This window comes from Gymnodraco acuticeps, unplaced genomic scaffold (assembly GCF_902827175.1).
Source record: "Gymnodraco acuticeps unplaced genomic scaffold, fGymAcu1.1, whole genome shotgun sequence".
NCBI lineage: Eukaryota > Metazoa > Chordata > Actinopteri > Perciformes > Bathydraconidae > Gymnodraco > Gymnodraco acuticeps.
The window spans coordinates 318,497-343,758 of record NW_022990879.1 but is presented as its reverse complement, the minus strand read 5'-3'; the positions used below and the strand labels follow the sequence as shown (position 1 = coordinate 343,758).

The 25,262-nt window shown below is 40.6% G+C and overlaps 2 protein-coding genes across 2 annotated transcripts in view; both read left to right on the top strand.

The window, feature by feature from the left end:
- Positions 1-571: 571 nt before the first annotated feature.
- Positions 572-18,956, top strand: slc39a9 (solute carrier family 39 member 9). Its single transcript, XM_034233406.1, is given in 9 exon segments — positions 572-1,156; positions 2,117-2,225; positions 5,717-5,789; positions 5,791-5,915; positions 8,764-8,835; positions 12,177-12,262; positions 13,317-13,451; positions 15,670-15,779; positions 15,781-18,956. Coding segments are annotated over 9 exon segments (927 nt in total). The 5' UTR covers positions 572-1,060; the 3' UTR covers positions 15,902-18,956.
- A 2,592-nt stretch (positions 18,957-21,548) lies between these two features.
- The window catches only part of plekhd1 (pleckstrin homology domain containing, family D (with coiled-coil domains) member 1), a gene marked incomplete in the record, with an annotated part of 12,872 nt that continues 9,158 nt past the window's right edge, over positions 21,549-25,262 (top strand). The window contains 3 exon segments of the mRNA XM_034233422.1: positions 21,549-22,012; positions 23,377-23,470; positions 24,499-24,588. Of these exon segments, the coding sequence (XP_034089313.1) occupies positions 21,858-22,012; positions 23,377-23,470; positions 24,499-24,588 (339 nt within the window).

Sequence of the window (25,262 nt, the reverse complement as noted above, 5' to 3'; positions counted from 1 at the left end):
TATCTTTGCTTTTTAATGACTATATTTAAATTCCATTTTCTTATTGTTTTTCATTTTTGTAAAGCACTTTGAATTGTCTTGTGTTGAAAGGTGCTATATAAACAAACTTGCCTTGCCTTACACATAAAATATATAAAGAAAATAAGAAAGAAATATAAAGAAAATAGGGATAAAACAAAAGGTAACATTTCAAGTAAAGTAGGATTAGGGCCACATGTTTTCTGGGGATGTGACCAAAAGTTAAAAATAATGTTAATTCTGATTTATTTTGTCAGCAAAAAATAATTGGAAATAAATCTGGATCACATCCCAAAAACAATTTCCTCAGGTGGCTCTACTCCTCTCCTGTATGATTGCCTTTGTTATTTTTTCATATTTTATTCTTGTGAATGTGACATTTTCCCAAAAATAAAAATATTTGTATTAAAAAAGATAAATATTTGTATCAAATCCATCACTTTTATTATTATAATAATATTTGAAAATGTGTAATTGGCATTGAAAGGCGCCTGTAAATTAAATGTGTTATTGATATTATCATTATGATGATTATCAGCCCTCCTGTGCCTTCCTCCCGTGAGGCTGAAACGTGGCAGGTTGAGCAGTTGCGTTGTGACCCGGATGATCTTCCAGCAGCTAACAACAGGATGTTCTGTTAGCCTGTCTGAGCTTCAGCTGCTGAACAATTCAGGAAGTTGCAATATTATCACCTTATTGTTACTGACAGCTAAATCTGGAGGACACTATGCGGAGTGTCGGATGTTTGCAAGTGAACGAGAACGTGTCGGGGATTCATAGTTTGTGAATTGTTGATACGGAGGCTAGTTAGCTTAGCACAGTTAGCTTAGCTTAGTGTAACGTCTCTTTTAAGATAAACCTGTATGTTTAGCAGCTATCTGAATTTAGTCCAGATTACAGAGACGTTTATTAAATTAGCCACTATTGAGAAGCAACAGTTGCATCTCGTGGCATGTGATTTAACTGTAAGGATTATTAGTGTTAAAGAGGTGGCGGTTGGTTGTTGTTGGTTAGCCTAGCATTAGCATAAAGTGCAGTAATAATGGACGACTTCAGCTCCATCAGCCTGCTGTCTCTCGCCATGTTGGTGGGATGTTATGTGGCAGGAACCATTCCTCTGGCTGTCAACTTCTCAGAGGTAAGTGTGCATACAAAGCTTTACAAAAAGTGGTTCTTAAAAGCTTGTTGTTGGGATAACTTTAACCACATTTGCACATTCACAGAGAGCAGAGGTGGAAAGTAACTAAGTAGATTTACTCAAGTACAATTTTGAGGTACTTTACTTTCCATTGAATGGTACTTTGTACTTCTACTCCACTACATATGTTAGGGTTTTAATTGTAGTATTTTGACAATTATGACGTATTGTTTGTTAACTTATTTAAAAGATCTGAGTACTTTTTCCACCACTGACAGAGAGGTACAAGTTAATCTCTGTCAGTTTTGTGTTTGTCTTCGTCTGTCTTTTCATCAGACACTGATTGCATCATGAATAACAAATAACAGGACGATCTATAGGTCTGGAGATAGATAACACTGCTTTGAAATGATCACTGCTTTTGGGGGATGAATGTCATGTTAAGTTTGACTGTAAAACACAATCATTGTTGAGAATTTAAAGAAGTTTATGCTGAATTATATTGAAAAACTATTCTTTGTATTTTATTTGAACTGGAAAGGACACATTTTGGTGTCTTTTCAGGTACAAAAACTAAAAGGTACACATAGGAAACATAAAATATACATTAAGGAACCAAAAATCAAGCTTTACTTGCATTGTTTTTATTATTATTATCATTATTGTTTTCCCACGTGCATGTGGTTTATGGTATTTAAGGCACCTAGGTTTGTGCTAAAAGACAGGCATTTCTGCAAAATAATGAATGCTTTGGGTTCAGAAAACAAAGGCATTTTTTCCTTTTCTCTACGTTTGAACTGATAAAAAAGCACATAGTTTACAATGTGTTCTCGATGCAATAGTTATGAGTAAAAGACCTTTTCTGGTGGTTTGAATCATGAGCTCTGTTAGATATCAGATGATCTGGTGTGTATAAACACAGACATATTTGTGTGTGTGTGTGTGTGTGTGTGTGTGCAGGAGAAGCTGAAGCTGGTCACGGTGCTGGGCGCCGGGCTGCTGTGTGGCACCGCGCTCGCTGTCATCATTCCTGAGGGAGTCCACGCGCTTTATGAAGAAATACTTGAAGGTAGAGTTAACAAACACACCGGATCCTGACTGTATTTCCTCACAGATTACCCAGAAATGTTTCCCCATCATGGAGGCTTTGTTGAATTGTATTATGTTTAGTCAAAGTCAACGTTATTGTCAATCTTCCAGTTTGTGTGTACAGACAGAGAGATCGAAATACCGTTTCCCACACTCCAGAATATAAAAACAAATGTATATAAAAATATCTGTGCAAATATGTATATCCTATATACATGGAATCAAAGACACATTTGTACATGTGCACACATTAAGACCTAAATAAAAACACAACATTCAATATATACAAAATAACAGTCACTTCAATATTTGAGAATGTACATTATTGCCTGATTGTCCATAGCAGCGGAAAAAGTGTTTAAACCTAAAGTCCAATGAAAGACAGACTTGTTTAGTCAATGTTTTATTTAAAAGAAGGCCAGAACACTTTGAATAATGCATGCAAAAAACATCAAGACCTTTTTCTGAGTCTGCAAAACTAAAAACTGAACATAGACTATTCTGTTTATACGAATCCTTTGCAAACTGATCGAAGGTCAGAAAGCTGTAAAGTTAAACATGATGACGTCTTTTTCTCTTACGTAGCAGTCCCGGTTCAAACACAGATATTTGTTCTGTAATTATTTGCATTGCATTGTCTCTGAAGAAGCTTCGTGGGTTTGTGACGCTCATCTGGTTTTTACACTCAAGTTCAAAGTCCAAACCTCTGAGGCGTTCAAATTCTATCTTAGTCAATTAAAACACTAAGTAAGTGCTTCGATTGGCTAGCGCTCCAACACATTGTACGTGATAGGCTAAGGGGCGGGACATGTCACAGTAGAGACACTATACTGATATACACCTGAACATCAGCAGGAGAGGACTCTTTAAAGTAGATACACTACATACTGATATACACCTGAACATCAGCAGGAGAGGACTCTTTAAAGTAGAGACACTACATACTGATATACACCTGAACATCAGCAGGAGAGGACTCTTTAAAGTAGAGACACTACCTACTGATATACACCTGAACATCAGCAGGAGAGGACTCTTTAAAGTAGATACACTACATACTGATATACACCTGAACATCAGCAGGAGAGGACTCTTTAAAGTAGAGACACTACATACTGATATACACCTGAACATCAGCAGGAGAGACTCTTTAAAGTAGAGACACTACATACTGATATACACCTGAACATCATCAGGAGAGGACTCTTTAAAGTAGAGACACTACATACTGATATACACCTGAACATCAGCAGGAGAGGACTCTTTAAAGTAGAGACACTACATACTGATATACACCTGAACATCAGCAGGAGAGGACTCTTTAAAGTAGAGACACTACATACTGATATACACCTGAACATCAGCAGGAGAGGACTCTTTAAAGTAGAGACACTACATACTGATATACACCTGAACATCAGCAGGAGAGGACTCTTTTAAAGTAGAGACACTACATACTGATATACACCTGAACATCAGCAGGAGAGGACTCTTTAAAGTAGAGACACTACATACTGATATACACCTGAACATCAGCAGGAGAGGACTCTTTAAAGTAGAGACACTACATGCTGATATACACCTGAACATCAGCAGGAGAGGACTCTTTAAAGTAGAGACACTACATACTGATATACACCTGAACATCAGCAGGAGAGGGACTCTTTAAAGTAGAGACACTACATACTGATATACACCTGAACATCAGCAGGAGAGGACTCTTTAAAGTAGAGACACTACATACTGGATATACACCTGAACATCAGCAGGAGAGGACTCTTTAAAGTAGAGACACTACATACTGATATACACCTGAACATCAGCAGGAGAGGACTCTTTAAAGTAGAGGACACTACATACTGATATACACCTGAACATCAGCAGGAGAGGACTCTTTAAAGTAGAGACACTACATACTGATATACACCTGAACATCAGCAGGAGAGGACTCTTTAAAGTAGAGACACTACATACTGATATACACCTGAACATCAGCAGGAGAGGACTCTTTAAAGTAGAGACACTACATGCTGATATACACCTGAACATCAGCAGGAGAGGACTCTTTAAAGTAGAGACACTACATACTGATATACACCTGAACATCAGCAGGAGAGGACTCTTTAAAGTAGAGACACTACATACTGATATACACCTGAACATCAGCAGGAGAGGACTCTTAAAGTAGAGACACTACATACTGATATACACCTGAACCATCAGCAGGAGAGGACTCTTTAAATTAGAGACACTACATACTGATATACACCTGAACATCAGCAGGAGAGGACTCTTTAAAGTAGAGACACTACATGCTGATATACACCTGAACATCAGCAGGAGAGGACTCTTTAAAGTAGAGACACTACATACTGATATACACCTGAACATCAGCAGGAGAGGACTCTTTAAAGTAGAGACACTACATGCTGATATACACCTGAACATCAGCAGGAGAGGACTCTTTAAAGTAGATACACTACATACTGATATACACCTGAACATCAGCAGGAGAGGACTCTTTAAAGTAGAGACACTACATACTGATATACACCTGAACATCAGCAGGAGAGGACTCTTTTAAAGTAGAGACACTACATACTGATATACACCGGAACATCAGCAGGAGAGGACTCTTTAAAGTAGAGACACTACATACTGATATACACCCTGAACATCAGCAGGAGAGGACTCTTTAAAGTAGAGGACACTACATGCTGATATACACCTGAACATCAGCAGGAGAGGACTCTTTAAAGTAGAGACACTACATGCTGATATACACCTGAACATCAGCAGGAGAGGACTCTTTAAAGTAGAGGACACTACATACTGATATACACCTGAACATCAGCAGGAGAGGACTCTTTAAAGTAGAGACACTACATACTGATATACACCGGAACATCAGCAGGAGAGGACTCTTTAAAGTAGAGACACTACATGCTGATATACACCCTGAACATCAGCAGGAGAGGACTCTTTAAAGTAGAGACACTACATGCTGATATACACCTGAACATCAGCAGGAGAGGACTCTTTAAAGTAGAGACACTACATACTGATATACACCTGAACATCAGCAGGAGAGGACTCTTTAAAGTAGAGACACTACATACTGATATACACCTGAACATCAGCAGGAGAGGACTCTTTAAAGTAGAGACACTACATACTGATATACACCTGAACATCAGCAGAATATGTCGTACAATTGAAATGCCATTTAGAGAACTTTTCTAACAGCCCTTTTCTCTTGTTTTATCCATCAACAATATTGCATGTTGATATTTCATGTGATGGGTTGACGTAATGTTATCGTCTTGTTTCAATCAAGTAAAAAATATAGGTTGCTGAGAATATTTAGTTTCCGTTGTATAGTTTCAGAAATATCACTATAGCATTCTCTGTAACCAGATGTGTTAAAGGGTTTTTCTTTAACTGTCCATGTGTCTCTTATTCTTCCCGCAGGAGCTCACCACAGCCACGGCCAGGCGGGGGTTGTGGAGGTGTCGGAGACGAAGGGGGAAGTGGACGTGAGTGCGGGGGGGGAAGCACGAGCACAGCCACGAGCAGCTGCACGCCTGCATCGGAGTCTCTCTGGTGCTCGGCTTCGTCTTCATGCTGCTGGTCGACCAGATCGGCAGCGCGCACGTTCACAGCACCGAAGGTCAGTGAACACAACCGTAAAACACACACACACACTCGTCTAGTGGGGGACACGTGTTCGGATTGCAATGGGGTATTTGTTAAATACCTATTGACCCGAATATAAGACGTCTTTTTTTTTCTAGAAAAATAGGGCTCGTCTTATATTCGTGGTATAGACTTTTCGATGTAATTACTAGACCCTCCAGAAAAACCCGGGCTAAAATCCTTGATTATGCGATTAAACATGCGGGGTTTTTATGTGATTTTATGTGGTGAAGTTGCGGGAAGTTGCGAAAAAGAATATATATATTTTTCAATATTGGGCTGTCTTATTTATTCTCTCTCACACACAACCTGCCACTAACGTTAAACCCCTTTACTATTCAATTAAACACATTCAATGTTTATTTATTGTAAAAGCAATAGGGCTATTTTAATCACACTCTCTCTCACACTCACACACACACACTCACACACACACACACACTTCTCCGCCTCATTCATTCATTTACTCGTTCGTTATCTGACCAGCTTCAATCTTGTAGGCTTCTCACCTCGTTTCTTGTAGCCCTCGAAAGGGTTTTGGAGGTCGATGCCTCGGTGAACGTGAGTTGTTTGGCTTTCTTGTCCGCAGCAGCAGAAAGCATTTTCGAATGTTTGAATGAATCAAAGTGGGTCGTCACCGTCGATGTTCTCTTATGCTCCAACACAGAATAGTTTCCCCCCACTTTCGTGCAAGACATCGGGGGAATTCTGCTTTGCCCGGTCTTTAGCAGAAATGTTCGTCGGTAAATGAGATGGATTCGATTTTGTCATCTTGGTGTTTTCTCTCGCGTGTGAGCTCCACATGTTCACTCTACGGTGTTGTTTACCTTCTGTGATGCGCGAGCTGATGACGTCGCTTCATCATCATCATCATCATCACTTCACGTCAAGACGAGTTAACTTTTTTCCCCTCAACGTTGTGTGGAAAAATGCGGGGATTATGCGCCCTTTTAAAAATCTGCGCCATTTTGCTGATTATGCGGTAAATTCTGCGTTCGCAGAATCGCGTTTTTCTGGAGGGTCTAAATTACATTCACAGCAACAGATCGTGTTCCCCCAAGCCAGACACCGTCTTAAAGTAACAGTGCACAGCAACAGGAGAGAAAGAGATGGAGACCAACTCCAACAAAGTGGATCAAAAGTAGGCAAGTTAATAAACAAGAGAGGCGAAGTTACGAGGCCAATTTTAAGATGATGGTAATCAACGAAGCAGAGCCATCGAATAACTTGTCTAGCAGCAAAGAAATATGGTGTTACTGAGTGTAAGGTGTTACGTGGAGGCGTGTGGTGCAGTGGGTTGTGCGTTGGTGTTCGGATCAGGGGGTCACAGGTTCAAACCCCACTGCAGTCAGCATGTCGTTGTGTCCCTGAGACACTTCACCCCAAATTGCTCCTGTGGGGATTGCCCACAGTGTTGAGCATGTGAGTCGCTTTGGATCAAAGCGTGTAACATGTAATGTAACGTTAGAAGATGGCAAGCCCAAAAAGACTGTCTTAAAAATGTAAACAGTCAGAGAAAAGCATTCCACGGTCCACAAAGGAGTAAGATGGAAAACAATGTGGTCTTGAAAAAGAGGGGTCGTCTTATACTCGGGTCAATACGGTAATCATAAGTAATGTGGAGATAACGGTTAATGTTGGAACAGCTAAGTCGAGTACATTTGGGAAATGACATCGCTTTGATATGATGCAGCCTTTGAAACCTGGAAAACACTTATTATAACACGATGTCCAAAATGTAAGACAAAGTCTCGTCTCATCATGATCTTGATGTCATTTCAGTATATACTGCCCAGTCATAGTGACAGCAGCGTTATCCTGAGCGACATCAAGGGCTAATCTTCTCCGGAGGAAAGTGTTTTGGTCTAAACATTTCTCCACACTCTCGAGGCTTTTTTCAGAACAATGTGAGATCTCAATTGTTTTAGCAGCTGATGCTTGAGATGCTTCTCTGTCCTTATCCAGGGGGTCCTTATCCAGGGGGTCCTTATCCAGGGGGTCCTTATCCAGGGGGTCCTTATCCAGGGGGTCCTTATCCAGGGGGTCCTTATCCAGGGGGTCCTTATCCAGGGTGTCCTTATCCAGGGGGTCCTTATCCAGGGGGTCCTTATCCAGGGGGTCCTTATCCAGGGTGTCCTTATCCAGGGTGTCCTTATCCAGGGGGTCCTTATCCAGGGGGTCCTTATCCAGGGGGTCCTTATCCAGGGGGTCCTTATCCAGGGGGTCCGCGGGGTCTTAAAAAGTATTAAAAGTTGATAAATCAATTTAGCGAAAATGAAGGCTATTAAAAAGTATTAAACTGCATTTTCCAAGGTATTACATTTTGTAGCTTGTTTTCAGTAAGTATATAAATGGTCCAAAGAGGTTGTATTCTACAGTCTGCCTGAATGTAATCATGGCGTAGGTGTGTAGTGTGATTCTGTAGTTTATTGATGGCATCCCGTTGGGTTGGACGTCATCTGAACAGGACGTCGCACGCTCACTGCTTGATAGCGCGAAGGTCCGTTTACGCCGGTTGTTAAACAACATCGTTATGGGGAAATGCAAGTCTGCGTCCAAATGGTTGGAAGATAAGGAGGAAGGACAATCAATACTGTATATAGTCAATGTGAGGTAAAGTGTGTCGCCAAGGTAACCGGTTAAAACTCAAAGTGGCGATGAGGTCTTAAAATGTATGGAAAGGGTCTTAAAAAAGGTCTTACATGTGACTTCAGGATTCCTGCATACCCTGTCATTATCACTTGGTACTACTTTTAATATTTGTATTTCTTAAACGTATAAGACTGTCATAGCTAATTTCTTCTGACTTGTTGTTTTTTCAGCTTTAGATCCAGAGGCAGCGAGGGCCTCCTCAAAGATCACCACCACCTTGGGGCTGGTGGTCCACGCTGCAGGTACTACGGTTATCTGGTTTTTCTTTGAATTAAAAGAACATCACATGCTCAGGGTAAATATGTTCTTCGAAGGGCGAATATTGCATGTATCAGATTGAGTATGGGAACATTTATAAATGTGGGTTTGAACATGAATTGTCCAAAATGATGATACTAGTTTTGTTAACAGCATCTTCATTAGTCTTAATCACAAGCTGGTGCTGTAACAGAGAAGGGTCATTTAGCAGGAGTTACTTTGCCAAATATACAATATACTGTAGTTGAACTCAGACATGCTGTGTCTCAATGTGTAAATATGAACTTTTCTATTATTAATAATAAGTGAATCCCATATTAAGGAGTGCTTGAGATTTCTGTAATATGGAAAAACTAAACGCAAAGGTGATCAGAGTTTGAGCAGTAACAGTTTACTTTTTCAAAATGTTACATTTGCAACTTACTTAAAGGTCCCCTATTATACTGTCTTTCATCAATGTATTACAGGTCTCAGATATATACAGAGCCTGTCTCTGATTGGCTGAAACACCAAACAGATCATTGCAGCATTACCCATAATCCCCTCTGTTTCAGCCCTGTTTCCAAAGTGCTGATTCTCTGTCTGTTACTTGAAGAAGAGGGGACACATGTTGATGTAGAAGAGACATGAAGAAGAGAGGACACATGTTGATGTAGAAGAGACATGGAGAAGAGGGGACACATGTTGATGTAGAAGAGACATGAAGAAGAGGGGACACATGTTGATGTAGAAGAGACATGAAAGAAGAGGGGACACATGTTGATGTAGAAGAGACATGGAGAAGAGGGGACACATGTTGATGTAGAAGAGACATGAAGAAGAGGGGACACATGTTGATGTAGAAGAGACATGGAGAAGAGGGGACACATGTTGATGTAGAAGAGACATGAAGAAGAGGGGACACATGTTGATGTAGAAGAGACATGGAGAAGAGGAGGACACATGTTGATGTAGAAGAGACATGAAGAAGAGGGGACACAATGTTGATGTAGAAGAGACATGGAGAAGAGGGGACACATGTTGATGTAGAAGAGACATGAAGAAGAGGGACACATGTTGATGTAGAAGAGACATGAAGAAGAGGGGACACATGTTGATGTAGAAGAGACATGAAGAAGAGGGGACACATGTTGATGTAGAGGAGACATGAAGAAGAGGGGACACATGTTGATGTAGAAGAGACATGAAGAAGAGGGGACACACCTGTTGATGTAAGAAGAGACATGAAGAAGAGGGGACACATGTTGATGTAGAAGAGACATGAAGAAGACGGGACACATGTTGATGTAGAAGAGACATGAAGAAGAGGGGACACATGTTGATGTAGAAGAGACATGAGAAGAGGGACACATGTTGATGTAGAGGAGACATGAAGAAGAGGGGACACATGTTTGATGTAGAGGAGACATGAAGAAGAGGGGACACATGTTGATGTAGAAGAGACATGAAGAAGAGGGGACACATGTTGATGTAGAAGAGACATGAAGAAGAGGGGACACATGTTGATGTAGAAGAGACATGAAGAAGAGGGGACACATGTTGATGTAGAAGAGACATGAAGAAGAGGGGACACATGTAGATGTAGAAGAGACATGAAGAAGAGAGGACACATGTTGATGTAGAAGAGACATGAAGAAGAGGGGACACATGTTGATGTAGAGGAGACATGAAGAAGATGGGACACATGTTGATGTAGAAGAGACATGAAGAAGAGGGGACACATGTTGATGTAGAAGAGACATGAAGAAGAGGGGACACATGTTGATGTAGAAGAGACATGAAGAAGAGGGGACACATGTTGATGTAGAAGAGACATGAAGAAGAGGGGACACATGTTGATGTAGAGGAGACATGAAGAAGATGGGACACATGTTGATGTAGAGGAGACATGAAGAAGAGGGGACACATGTTGATGTAGAAGAGGGGACACATGTTGATGTAGAAGAGACATGAAGAAGAGGGGACACATGTTGATGTAGAGGAGACATGAAGAAGAGGGGACACATGTTGATGTAGAAGAGACATGAAGAAGAGGGGACACATGTTGATGTAGAAGAGACATGAAGAAGAGGGAACACATGTTGATGTAGAAGAGGGGACACATGTTGATGTAGAAGAGACATGAAGAAGAGGGGACACATGTTGATGTAGAAGAGACATGTAGAAGAGGGGACACATGTTAATGTAGAAGAGACATGAAGAAGAGGGGACACATGTTGATGTAGAAGAGACATGAAGAAGAGGGGACACATGTTGATGTAGAAGAGACATGAAGAAGAGGGGGACACATGTTGATGTAGAAGAGACATGAAGAAGAGGGGACACATGTTGATGTAGAAGAGACATGAAGAAGAGGGGACACATGTTGATGTAGAAGAGACATGAAGAAGAGGGGACACATGTTGATGTAGAAGAGACATGAAGAAGAGGGGACACATGTTGATGTAGAGGAGACATGAAGAAGAGGGGACACATGTTGATGTAGAAGAGACATGAAGAAGAGGGGACACATGTTGATGTAGAAGAGACATGAAGAAGAGGGGACACATGTTGATGTAGAAGAGACATGAAGAAGAGGGGACACATGTTGATGTAGAGGAGACATGAAGAAGAGGGGACACATGTTGATGTAGAAGAGACATGAAGAAGAGAGGACACATGTTGATGTAGAAGAGACATGAAGAAGAGGGGACACATGTTGATGTAGAGGAGACATGAAGAAGATGGGACACATGTTGATGTAGAGGAGACATGAAGAAGAGGGGACACATGTTGATGTAGAAGAGGGGACACATGTTGATGTAGAAGAGACATGAAGAAGAGGGGACACATGTTGATGTAGAGGAGACATGAAGAAGAGGGGACACATGTTGATGTAGAAGAGACATGAAGAAGATGGGACACATGTTGATGTAGAAGAGACATGAAGAAGAGGGGACACATGTTGATGTAGAAGAGACATGAAGAAGAGGGGACACATGTTGATGTAGAAGAGACATGAAGAAGAGGGGACACATGTTGATGTAGAAGAGACATGAGAAGAGGGGACACATGTTGATGTAGAAGAGACATGGAGAAGAGGGGACACATGTTGATGTAGAAGAGACATGAGGAAGAGGGGACACATGTTGATGTAGAAGAGACATGGAGAAGAGGGGACACATGTTGATGTAGAAGAGACATGAAGAAGAGGGGACACATGTTGATGTAGAAGAGACATGAAGAAGAGGGGGACACATGTTGATGTAGAAGAGACAGGAAGAAGAGGGGACACATGTATTGTTACGCTCATAACCCAATCTTAATTCCCTCCATGTGTCTCCAGCTGACGGAGTGGCTCTCGGAGCGGCTGCCTCCACGTCTCAGACCAGCGTCCAGCTCATCGTGTTCGTAGCCATCATGCTGCACAAGGTGACTTTCCTACAGTCAATCAGAAAACCTTTATTTATTTATTCGTATTCAGAGGTGAAACTTTGTTACAGCAGAAAAGAGCCAAAGACAGCTTAATGTTAACGAAGAAATCAACATTGTGTAACTTTACCTGTAATTGAGACTTATGTTGTAGATTAAATGATTGCCAAGTATTTTGATTATCAGTCATATTTTGTTCTTTTTTAAAATTTTAATTAAAAAATTGTATTTGCATTTTAAGAAGATATTCACAAAGCATACATAACTAAATAAACACATCTAGGTACATCGATTAACTACATAACAGATGACAAATCCGAAAAGAAATAATAAAATAATAGTATTGATGATAATATTAAAAATAAAAGAATGGATACATTATTAATACTCAGGTATACATTAATTATATTGTTCTATACTTGACCCATTTCCCCACCTTTCCTCAAAGATATGCTTTTGGTTTCTAATTCTCATCGTTGTTTTTCCGTTACATAGATTTCATTTACTAAGTTATTCCATTGTGAGTTTACTAAGTTTTACTAAGAACATATTTTGTCATTTTAATCCATTTTAATTTCAGCGTCACATTTGTGGGAATAAGCTGCTTCCCTTTGTCTTAGTGTCGTTAATGTAATATTGTTTAGGTTTTAGGCAGTTTGTCTGACAACATAAGCCATGTTTGAATGTTGTAGAAAAAGTTATCGGTAACGTAAACTTATTTTTACTCATACTTGACAAATCAAGAGTATGATCTGCAGACTAATCGTTACGTGCAGCTCTTAAAGAGAAGATGGCTGCCGTCACTGTGTCATTGGCTTCTCTCCAACTCTGTGTTTGTTTACTTTTCGTCGTGTGCTTTTAACTTTGTCCGCAACATTTGTATTTAGTTGCACATCTCTGTTTTCTTACTTCTATGTCCTATCTATATGTTGCACTGTTGGAGGAGCCGGCTGTGACTGAAGTGTTTCATTGCCGTAGCTGCACTGTAGCTACTAGCTACTGTGCTTAGCAGCAGTACATATTAAATGTTGAATCTCCTGCTCTGTACCTTCAGGCTCCGGCGGCGTTCGGCCTCGTCTCGTTCCTGATGCATGCCGGTCTGGAGAGGAACCGGATCCGGAGACATCTGCTGGTTTTCTCCCTCGCAGCGCCCGTCCTCGCCATGCTCACCTTCCTGGGCCTCAGCCAGGTAAATACTGAAATAAAACTTAAAGCTCACCCATTATGCAAAATCCTCTTCTCCATGTCTCTTCTACATCAACATGTGTCCCCTCTTCTTCATGTCTCTTCTACATCAACATGTGTCCCCTCTTCTTCATGTCTCTTCTACATCAACATGTGTCCCCTCTTCTTCATGTCTCTTCTACATCAACATGTGTCCCCTCTTCTCCATGTCTCTTCTACATCAACATGTGTCTCCTCTTCTTCATGTCTCTTCTACATCAACATGTGTCCCCTCTTCTCCATGTCTCTTCTACATCAACATGTTTCCCCTCTTCTCATGTCTCTTCTACATCAACATGTGTCCCCTCTTCTTCATGTCTCTTCTACATCAACATGTGTCCCCTCTTCTTCATGTCTCTTCTACATCAACATGTGTCCCTTCTTCTCCATGTCTCTTCTACATCAACATGTGTCCCCTCTTCTTCATGTCTCTTCTACATCAACATGTGTCCCCTCTTCTTCATGTCTCTTCTACATCAACATGTGTCCCTTCTTCTCCATGTCTCTTCTACATCAACATGTGTCCCCTCTTCTTCATGTCTCTTCTACATCAACATGTGTCCCCTCTTCTTCATGTCTCTTCTACATCAACATGTGGTCCCCTCTTCTTCATGTCTCTTCTACATCAACATGTGTCCCCTCTTCTTCATGTCTCTTCTACATCAACATGTGTCCCCTCTTCTTCATGTCTCTTCTACATCAACATGTGTCCCCTCTTCTTCATGTCTCTTCTACATCAACATGTGTCTCCTCTTCTTCATGTCTCTTCTACATCAACATGTGTCCCCTCTTCTTCGTGTCTCTTCTACATCAACATGTGTCCCCTCTTCTTCATGTCTCTTCTACATCAACATGTGTCCCCTCTTCTTCATGTCTCTTCTACATCAACATGTGTCCCCTCTTCTTCATGTCTCTTCTACATCAACATGTGTCCCCTCTTCTTCATGTCTCTTCTACATCAACATGTGTCCCCTCTTCTTCATGTCTCTTCTACATCAACATGTGTCCCCTCTTCTTCATGTCTCTTCTACATCAACATGTGTCCTCTCTTCTTCATGTCTCTCTACATCAACATGTGTCCCCTCTTCTTCATGTCTCTTCTTCATCAACATGTGTCCCCTCTTCTTCATGTCTCTTCTACATCAACATGTGTCCCCTCTTCTTCATGTCTCTTCTACATCAACATGTGTCCCCTCTTCTTCATGTCTCCTCTACATCAACATGTGTCCCCTCTTCTTCATGTCTCTTCTACATCAACATGTGTCCCCTCTTCTTCATGTCTCTTCTCCATCAACATGTGTCCCCTCTTCTTCATGTCTCTTCTACATCAACATGTGTCCCCTCTTCTTCATGTCTCTTCTACATCAACATGTGTCCCCTCTGTGGAAAGAGACTCTGAAAGTTTCAGGAACAAAGATTCTCTCTCTTTTTGATCCATTTCTATAAAAACCTGTCTGAAAATGAGCTGATCAGATTTTGGCCACTTTATGATGTCATAACGTTTGTCTTGTGTAACCATTAGCCAATCAGCAACCAAGGTAACCCCCCCCCCCCTTACCACCTGAATCTCCTCCTAGAGCACCATTGTGTTCTTTGTAACCAAATGTCTCTCAGAGGGGCGTGGGGAGGGGCTCCTTATTTTCATCTGAAGTAACAGACAGAGAATCAGCACTTTGGAAACAGGGCTGAAACAGAGGGGATTATGGGTAATGCTGCAATGATCTGTTTGGTGTTTCAGCCAATCAGAGACAGGCTCTGTATATATCTGAGACCTGTGATATATTGATGTAAAACAGTACAATAGGGGACCTTTTAAAATGAACTAGTACAGGCCGCTGCAACTCTGACTACTTTTAAATCCAGGCTGAAGACTTTTCTTTTTGCCGCTGCTTTTAATTGAACTCTTCACTTCTCACACTGTAACTTGTATTCATGTACCTGTGCTATTCATTCTTTGCTTTTTTAATGTTTCTACTGTGTTGTATGCTCGTAATGTCTTTCATTTTTGTAAAGCGCTTTGAATTGCCTTGTGTTGAAAAGTGCTCTATAAATAAACTTGCCTTGTAAATCACTCTCTTAGTAAAATAAAAGAACTTGAAGTTTCTCTGATGTTTAGATATTACACGTTTCATTCAAAAGGAAGCATCTCCCCTCACGCTCTCTTGTCTCTCCCCCCCCCTCAGAGCAGTAAGGAGGCGCTGTCCGACTTCAACGCCACCGGAGTGGCCATGTTGTTTTCCGCCGGCACCTTCCTCTACGTGGCCACCGTGCACGTGCTCCCCGAGGTGGGGGGGGGGCCACAGCCACTCTCCTGCGGGGGGGAACGGAGGAAAGGGACTGAGCAAAGTGGAGGTGGGAGCGCTGGTTCTGGGCTGCCTCATCCCTCTGGTGCTCTCCGTCGGGCACCACCATTAGAATTTGAGAGGGAGACAGAGACTTCAAACTTTAAGGATGTGTTGAGACTGGAGCTCGCTGCGGGACTTTTTTGTGACTCAAACTGAGCTGAACCACGAAACATCTTACAGCTTCTCTACGTGTCCATTTATTCCACCTGAAGTCTTTTTCCCATGTGACGATGGGTTTGATTTCCATCATCGTGGAGTCCTGCATCGCGCTCGTCCAGATATCATTACATCGATGTTTCACTCGATGGCAGTTGCACAGCGAGATTTGATGATCTCAAGACGGCCAACTCTCCTTTTTATAATATAATTGTACAGAGTGTAAATGTCTTAGCATCGATCCAGATTGATTTTGAGCTGATTTCAAGTGCCATATTAGCGTGAAGACGTGTTTGTAGAATCGTTTCTTTCTCTACGTTTATTCCTCGCAGGATGACACGATAACCGGCTAGACGCTCGTTATGATTTCGCTTTATCCTGTAGGAATGATGGGTACTGATGGTGTCTCGTTAATAAATCGCAGCTTCTCAGACGTATCTGCTAAATCCTGCGCAAGACGAAAAAACATGGACCCTGAGCTGTCACTTTTGTCTCTTCACTTTCTGGACGTGTTTATTCCTGGTCTGTTTTACTTGGAGGGTAATTAGAAATAGAAGATGGAGGGGGGGGGGGGGCAGTTAATGTGTATAGAGTAATTGATTGTATAGTTATTTAGAGGTGGAGGGTTATTGTTAATATTATTTCCGCAGCTCTGAATGAAGGACTTCTCTGGAGGGCATTTAAACATTAAGGGACCATTTCTCTGGAGACATTTTCTTTCTTAAATTGGGTTGTTCGTCTGAAGTGAATCTCACCTGAGCAATAACGATACTCGTGAAATCGAGTAAAAGTCACTTCTGTCTCAGAAGCGTGGAAACGGCTGCAGAGGGGTTTGTTTAGTGGGTTTGAAAGACGCTCTTGAACGCACCGTGAACGTTCAAACAGTAACAGGTTGATGCATTCAAATGTAGGCTAGAACTGCTGCTAACAACATTTTTACTATCGATTAATCTGAGGAATATTGAATACATTTGTCATTAATATCCCAGAAAAAGTCATACATAGTCTCTTAATGTCTTAATCTAATCAAAAACCACCAAAATGTAATTTAAATAAAACAAAAAAGTAGGTAATCTGAGTATTTGAGAGGCTAAAAACTGCATTTTCCGACATTGTTTTCGGTAAACGTTTGTTTTTTACTCCAAAACCTCAAGATATTTATACAGATCAAATAAGAAGCAGGACATAGTCTTTAAATGTCTTGTGTTTTAGTCCAACCCCAAAAAGGACATCTGAACATTTAAGCGGCAAAAGCGGCCTTTTCTGACACTGGCATGAACAAGGACTCCTAGGATCAATCGATAATGAAAATATTTGCAGATTATTGATCTGTAGTTACAGCTTCTACAGGTCTTCTTCTTCTGTGTCACTGTGCCTGCTCAGCTCATGTAAATGTATTTAAGTCATTGTGGTCTGTACAGAGTAACTTCATGACTTCCTGTGTGAGATGGAACTGCTTTAAATCTGAAATCTGACTTTTTCTGTAGAAATCTAATGGTTTTACCAAGAGAGGGGGGTCGCATGCTGACCAGCAGCTGCATGGGGTTTTAGTTTTTATTATGGGATGCTGAGTGTGTGTGTATAAAAGGGAAACTGCACCCCAACCTGTGTGGATTTACACTCAGGCAGGTTTTAGGACAGCCCCATCATGTGCCTCTTCTCTTTACACCATCAGTCACTTCTGTGTCCGATCTTTACAGAAACGGGCAATGAAGTCAAACGAGTCCTCTGGTGAATGTGTTAAACGCTGCAGATCATGGTTATTTAAATTGGGCTAATCCACATCGTGAAAGAGTCCAAAGACAATTTCACACGTCTTCCTTTGTGCATCCAACAGTAAAACAAGTCAAATATATCCGAAAAATTGTTGTAAAATATGAAGAAATCCCCAAAATATTCACATTTTAGAAGCTACAGAATTGTTCTCATTAAAAAAAGTGCTTAAAAACGTAAATGAATCTTGGAAATCTATGTATGTAATGCATTGTTTACCAAACTGCTTTTTACATGCAGAACTGTTGGCTTTTAAATCTCCTTAAAATAAAGGTTTTGGTCATTTAATGAGATTAAATATGCATGACTAAATACCATGCCTGGCTTTTATTTATTAGGAGCTTTACCCTCCTGAGTACTGCCCACTTTAAAGCAGAGAGGAAACGGATATTTAAATCTATAATGATGTTAAATAAATCAAGCTTTAGTGCGACTGTGGCTGGCAGGGAGAAAATGAGTTATACAAGTCATCAAAGTGTCTTCATGTCGGTTTGAATGACTTCCTTTGGGGCTGAGGAAGGAACTAGTTCTGAAAAATAACATCTATTGAAATCGGAAGATAGTTTGGCACGTCCTTTTATATCATCTAAATCTCATGCTGCTGTCCAGTGATGATATGTTTCTCCAAGTGTTTTGTTATAAGCCCAGAGTTACTGATGTCTCCAGACATGCATCGAAAAGATCCCATTATAATTAGATTTAAGGAGAATAATGTGGGACATAATGAAGAGCTCTGTCTTTGCACAAATACATTTCAAAGTTGTAGCCAAAGTAAAACCATCAAGGGTAGTTAGTGGTTGTTTTCGACCAATCAGGATCAAGTAGTGTCAGTGTGATCATGTTTAAATGCAATCACTTATTATAGATATTTAATCACAGATGTTCCCCTCGTGTGTGCACGTAGCATCTTCCATCAATATAGATATGGTGACAATTAAGCAGTAAGATCTTGTTCAAACATCAGATATCTGAAGGTGCATTTTGATGTAACTTCCACATTTACAGGTGGCACATGTCGGGGCTGAGAGGAGGGTCTTCAATATTTGTAGTATTATTGTCAGTGTGAAGGGGGGGGGTATTTTTCTTCCGTCATTCCAGGATGAGTCTGCCTTATTTCCAACTTTTGATTGTGAACGTCGGTTGTAAAGCAATGTGTTTTATGACAACTCAATTAAAGTTTTTTAAACTGGTGAAAATGCTTTCTTACTTTGTGATTCAACTTTGTTTAAAAAGAGGTTTCCTGTTGTGGTTTAAGCCTTTCATTCATTTCTGCTGATGTTCAGGTGTATATCAGTATGTAGTGACTCTACTTTAAAGAGTCCTCTCCTGCTGATGTTCAGGTGTATATCAGTATGTAGTGTCTCTACTTTAAAGAGTCCTCTCCTGCTGATGTTCAGGTGTATATCAGTATGTAGTGTCTCTACTTTAAAGAGTCCTCTCTTGCTGATGTTCAGGTGTATATCAGTATGTAGTGTCTCTACTTTAAAGAGTCCTCTCTTGCTGATGTTCAGGTGTATATCAGTATGTAGTGTCTCTACTTTAAAGAGTCCTCTTCTGCTGATGTTCAGGTGTATATCATTATGTAGTGTCTCTACTTTAAAGAGTCCTCTCCTGCTGATGTTCAGGTGTATATCAGTATGTAGTGTCTCTACTTAAAGAGTCCTCTCCTGCTGATGTTCAGGGTGTATATCAGTATGTAGTGTCTCTACTTTAAAGAGTCCTCTCTTGCTGATGTTCAGGTGTATATCAGTATGCAGTGTCTCTACTTTAAAGAGTCCTCTTCTGCTGATGTTCAGGTGTATATCAGTATGTAGTGTCTCTAATTTAAAGAGTCCTCTCCTGCTGATGTTCAGGTGTATATCAGTATGTAGTGTCTCTACTTTAAAGAGTCCTCTTCTGCTGATGTTCAGGTGTATATCAGTATGTAGTGTCTCTACTTTAAAGAGTCCTCTTCTGCTGATGTTCAGGTGTATATCAGTATGCAGTGTCTCTACTTTAAAGAGTCCTCTTCTGCTGATGTTCAGGTGTATATCAGTATGTAGTGTCTCTAATTTAAAAGAGTCCTCTCCTGCTGATGTTCAGGTGTATATCAGTATGTAGTGTCTCTAATTTAAAGAGTCCTCTTCTGCTGATGTTCAGGTGTATATCAGTATGTAGTGTCTCTACTTTAAAGAGTGCTCTCCTGCTGATGTTCAGGTGTATATCAGTATGTAGTGTCTCTACTTTAAAGAGTCCTCTCCTGCTGATGTTCAGGTATATATCAGTATGTAGTGTCTCTAATTTAAAGAGTCCTCTCTTGCTGATGTTCAGGTATATATCAGTATGTAGTGTCTCTACTTTAAAGAGTGCTCTCCTGCTGATGTTCAGGTGTATATCAGTATGTAGTGTCTCTACTTTAAAGAGTCCTCTCCTGCTGATGTTCAGGTGTATATCAGTGTGTAGTGTCTCTACTTTAAAGAGTCCTCTCCTGCTGATGTTCAGGTGTATATCAGTGTGTAGTGTCTCTACTTTAAAGAGTCCTCTCCTGCTGATGTTCAGGTGTATATCAGTATGTAGTGTCTCTACTTTAAAGAGTCCTCTCCTGCTGATGTTCAGGTGTATATCAGTATATAGTGTCTCTACTTTAAGAGTCCTCTCCTGCTGATGTTCAGGTGTATATCAGTATGTAGTGTCTCTACTTTAAAGAGTCCTCTCCTGCTGATGTTCAGGTGTATATCAGTATGTAGTGTCTCTACTTTAAAGAGTCCTCTCCTGCTGATGTTCAGGTGTATATCAGTATGTAGTGTCTCTACTTTAAAGAGTTCTCTCCTGCTGATGTCCAGGTGTATATCAGTGTGTAGTGTCTCTACTTTAAAGAGTCCTCTCCTGCTGATGTTCAGGTGTATATCAGTGTGTAGTGTCTCTACTTTAAAGAGTCCTCTCCTGCTGATGCTCAGGTGTATATCAGTATGTAGTGTCTCTACTTTAAAGAGTCCTCTCCTGCTGATGTTCAGGTGTATATCAGTATGTAGTGTCTCTACTTTAAAGAGTCCTCTCCTGCTGATGTTCAGGTGTATATCAGTATGTAGTGTCTCTACTTTAAAGAGTCCTCTCCTGCTGATGTTCAGGTGTATATCAGTATGTAGTGTCTCTACTTTAAAGAGTCCTCTCCTGCTGATGTTCAGGTGTATATTAGTGTGTAGTGTCTCTACTTTAAAGAGTCCTCTCCTGCTGATGTTCAGGTGTATATCAGTGTGTAGTGTCTCTACTTTAAAGAGTCCTCTCCTGCTGATGTTCAGGTGTATATCAGTGTGTAGTGTCTCTACTTTAAAGAGTCCTCTCCTGCTGATGCTCAGGTGTATATCAGTATGTAGTGTCTCTACTTTAAAGAGTCCTCTCCTGCTGATGTTCAGGTGTATATTAGTATGCAGTGTCTCTACTTTAAAGAGTCCTCGTCTGCTGATGTTCAGGTGTATTTAGCCTCTGCAGACCATTTACATGCACTAAAACCTTTAAAATATACTACAGGGAAGCACAATATGGCCTCTTTAAATGCATGTATGAAGTTGTTATTCATCAAGCTAACAGTTTATTCATCACTTGTGTTAGCTTTGCTCATATTTTTTCTGTTTTTCCTCTTAATTGAAATGTTTAAGAGGCTTTTCTGCCGATGACAGAATGTTTTCCCGCTCATGCTCTTCTCTGTGGAAACTGAGCTGTGATATCTCTGTAATCTGCAGTCCGTCCACTCTGACAACCTGTTGTGTGAATTAATCTGATACTCTGAGCCGCTAACGCGCTCTCCATCCTCTTTCCCCTGCAGCCCCGCCCACATGTTTCTGGCTCTCTGTACCTGGCAGCCGCCGTAATCTGAACAACAGCTTTTACCGGCTTCCATGGACATTGAGCGGCTTCAGATTCCTAAAGCTCTCCCTCTGTCCCCTCACTCGTCCTCTCCGCCTGCAGCTCTTATTGGCAGCTGCATTATTCCACCCTGCTGAGTTATCGGTATTCCTCTGCTGCTGCACCTCGATGCATTGTGTGAGTAATTGTTATTGACTCTTTGTTGTTGTTGTTGTTGTTGTTGTTGTTGTTGGGCCCCTCCTCTCCGGGTGAGGATGTTCTCGTCCTCGTCCAGAAGCTCTCTGTTCTCGCCCTGGTCGTCCATGGAGCAGTCGGACAGCGAGGCGCTGGACATCAGCACCAAGGTGCAGCTGCACGGCGTGCTGTGGAAGAGACCCTTCGGACGGCCGTCTGCAAAGTGGTCCCGCAGGTGAGGGGCGATGCACCTGAGGGGGGATTCATGAGTCTAAACTCAGAGAGAGTAGAGCAGCTTATTATTCATAGAGAATCTATAGTGTTAATTAAAAAAATAAACGGTTCAAGTTGTGTAATTGTAAAGCGCTTTGAGCACATGGAAAAGCGCTCTAATAAAAATGTAGGCTAGTTATTATTATTATTATTATTAAAGTTGGCCTTTACACAACTTCTGTCTCATACTAAAAGGCTGAGTGTTTTGACACCTCAAGTATTAAATGCTATCCTATTTTAAATGTAAAAACTATTTATCTGGGTTAAGCTCACAGGTAATGACTGTTCACTGCATGGAGGGGGGACTCTTGCCTCTGTGCGGCTTAAACAACCCTCATCAGTGCAGGAACTCAAATCTACAGGAAAAGTACATATTTTTAGATTTTATTTTTAGTTGGGAGAAACAGAGTTTAAAGGAAGTCTGCTTTTATCATTTTTAAAAGTGGGGAGAAAGTTTTCCTTCAGCAAAACAGAAAGGCTGATTATCCTTAGATGATTAACACATTTTGTTTGCATAAATATCATATCTGTGTGCTGTTTTGAGAGCCAGAACTATCACATATCATTTATGAAACAGTTGAAAACATCTATGGTACCTTTTCCTGTAAGTTATAGAGAATTATGCGGATGTTTTTGTGTGTGTGTGTGTGTAGTTGGCTGGATTGCAACCTTATGTCACCATAATGCTCTTAGTTTACATAACGCATACAACGAAAATACACTCTGGATCCAGAGAAACCATTACAGCTAACTTTCTGTGAAAATCTCCATATTTTAGAGACTGAAAACGGCCTTTTCTGACATTTTTGCATGAATACATCTCAAAATACTGATTATTCTGTCTATTTCGGGGGTTAATGACAAGAGAAATCTCAAGGGTCACTAAGAGAAAAGTTGGGTTATATTATAAAAACTAACAGGATTCTGAAACAAATATATACAGTAGGTAATGTTTGTTTTTTCTCATCATTCTCAAATCATAAAATAAAATAAGTCAGAAGGTAAAAGTGTGTGTGTGTGTGTGTGTGTGTGTGTGTGTGTGTGTGTGTGTGTGTGTGTGTGTGCGTGTGTATAATTCACTTTGTTCATAAAGCACCTTCAAACAGAGGTACGACGTGCTTTCACATAAAAACCTCTCAACACTCAGAGGATGGAATGAACTGAAAACCAGACAACAAAAACACAACGTAATAAAAAATAAAAAATCCAATAAAAGCAACATTTGAAAAAGTGTTTTAGAAAATGAAAGCATGGACTATAAAGCAGCTCCGTCACAGGATGGATGATGGATGTGTTTTCTGAGTTCTACTTTCCTCTTCTTCACAGATTCTTCATCATCAAAGACAGCTTCCTGCTGTACTACGCAGAGAGTGAGAAGAGGAGCTTCGAGAGCAACAGGATCTTCAACATCCACCCGAAGGTGAGATCCTCTCTGAACTCCTGCAGGAACATCTGGGAGGATTAGGGTGGAGAACCATGTGTTTACGCCATGCTTCATAAACAGAAGGATTTGACCTGTTGTTAGAAAAATATCACTGGTCCCCGGCTTGAGCTTCAATCTCAGGATCCATGTATCTGTGATCCTCTCCCGAAAGGAAGTAGTCATCACAGAGCATCAACTAGTTCCTGAACATGCTGATATCCAAGAGAGGGAGTTACACAGTCACAAGATGGAGGAATACCGGTTCTTCTAAGTAATCATACATCCTGTCAAACTAAATACTGACTTTTTTCTCAAAATTCTGACTTTTTCTCAAAATCTCAAAATTCTGACTTTTCTCAAAATCCTGACTTTTTCTCAAAATTCTGACTTTTTCTCAAAATTCTTACTTTTTCTCCAAATCTCAAAATTCTTACTTTTTCTTAAAATTCTTACTTTTTCTCAAAAGTCTTACTTTTTCTCAAAATCTCCAAATCCTGACTTTTTCTCAAAATCTCAAAATTCAGACTTTTTCCTCAAAATTCTTACTTTTTCTGAATACTTAAAATTGTTAATAATCCCTCGTCACCGGCTTGAGCTTCAACCTCAGGATCCATGTATCTGTGATCCTCTCCAGAATGGAAGTAGTCATCACATACAGAGCATCAAGTAGTTCCTGAACAGTGTCCTTCACATGCTGATATCCAAGAGAGGGAGTCACACAGTCACAAGATGGAGGAATAGAAAGCAGTATTCAATGTTTACTTCAGATTAGCTCCACGTCAGAAATGAGCATGCTTGATGTCTCTCTCCATAGAGGCTGAATCATCATGTTAATCACATAGCTATCATATGCCTCAAACAGTCCTGATGATCTTCTAGTAATCACACATCCTGTCATGTTCACAGCTACAGTTGGGATACCTTTGTTATCATGTGGACTCTGAGATTGGAAGAGTACATTCAGTATCTTCCTGTGTGTAAGCAGAATCAGCGTGATGGATGACAGTTTGATGTGTTTCTGTCAGGGAGTGATTCCTCTCGGAGGATGTGTGGTTTCGGCTAACGACAACATGGGGATGCCCTTCGCCATCGTCATCAACCTGGAGGACTTCTCAGTAAGACGAGGGTTTAATTCATCATTTATCATTTATCAGACTGACAGACGTCTCAAGGGTCTTTCTGAGCAGGGAGGTGGATTTAAAGGCGCAATGTAACTATGTACATTTACTCATTTAGATTCCATTAATCTGCAAAATGTAGGTACTTATACTATTCTACAATTGAAATGGAAATATTTTACATATCATTTAAAACTTAAGCGTTTATCAAATATGATGTTTTGTTCATATTAAATTCACTAATGGTTTGTACTAGAACAGCTTAGTCAAATAATCTATTATCCAACTGTAAAGGGAATTAAAAGACGTCTTCTCCTGGTTAAATAAAGGTTAAATAATTACAAGTAATATTTAGATTTTTTGTGTACTTCTTTTACATTTGTTTTAGACTTTTCTGCATTGGGTTCTTTTAGATGTAATACTTAAAATAAATGTAGCTAATTATATTACTTACGTCCGGCAGTGGCTCAGTCTGTTGGGGCTTGGACTGGGAACCGTAGGGTCGCTGGTTCAAGTCCCCGAACTCACCTCAATATGTGGACCGGTACTTGGAGAGGTCCCAGTCCACCCCCGGGGCCCTGAGGCGGCCTTAAGCAAGGCACCGCACACCCCTCAAAAAGCATCTGAATATAAAAAGTATTTCACCAGTAGAAAGATGCAACTACAGACAA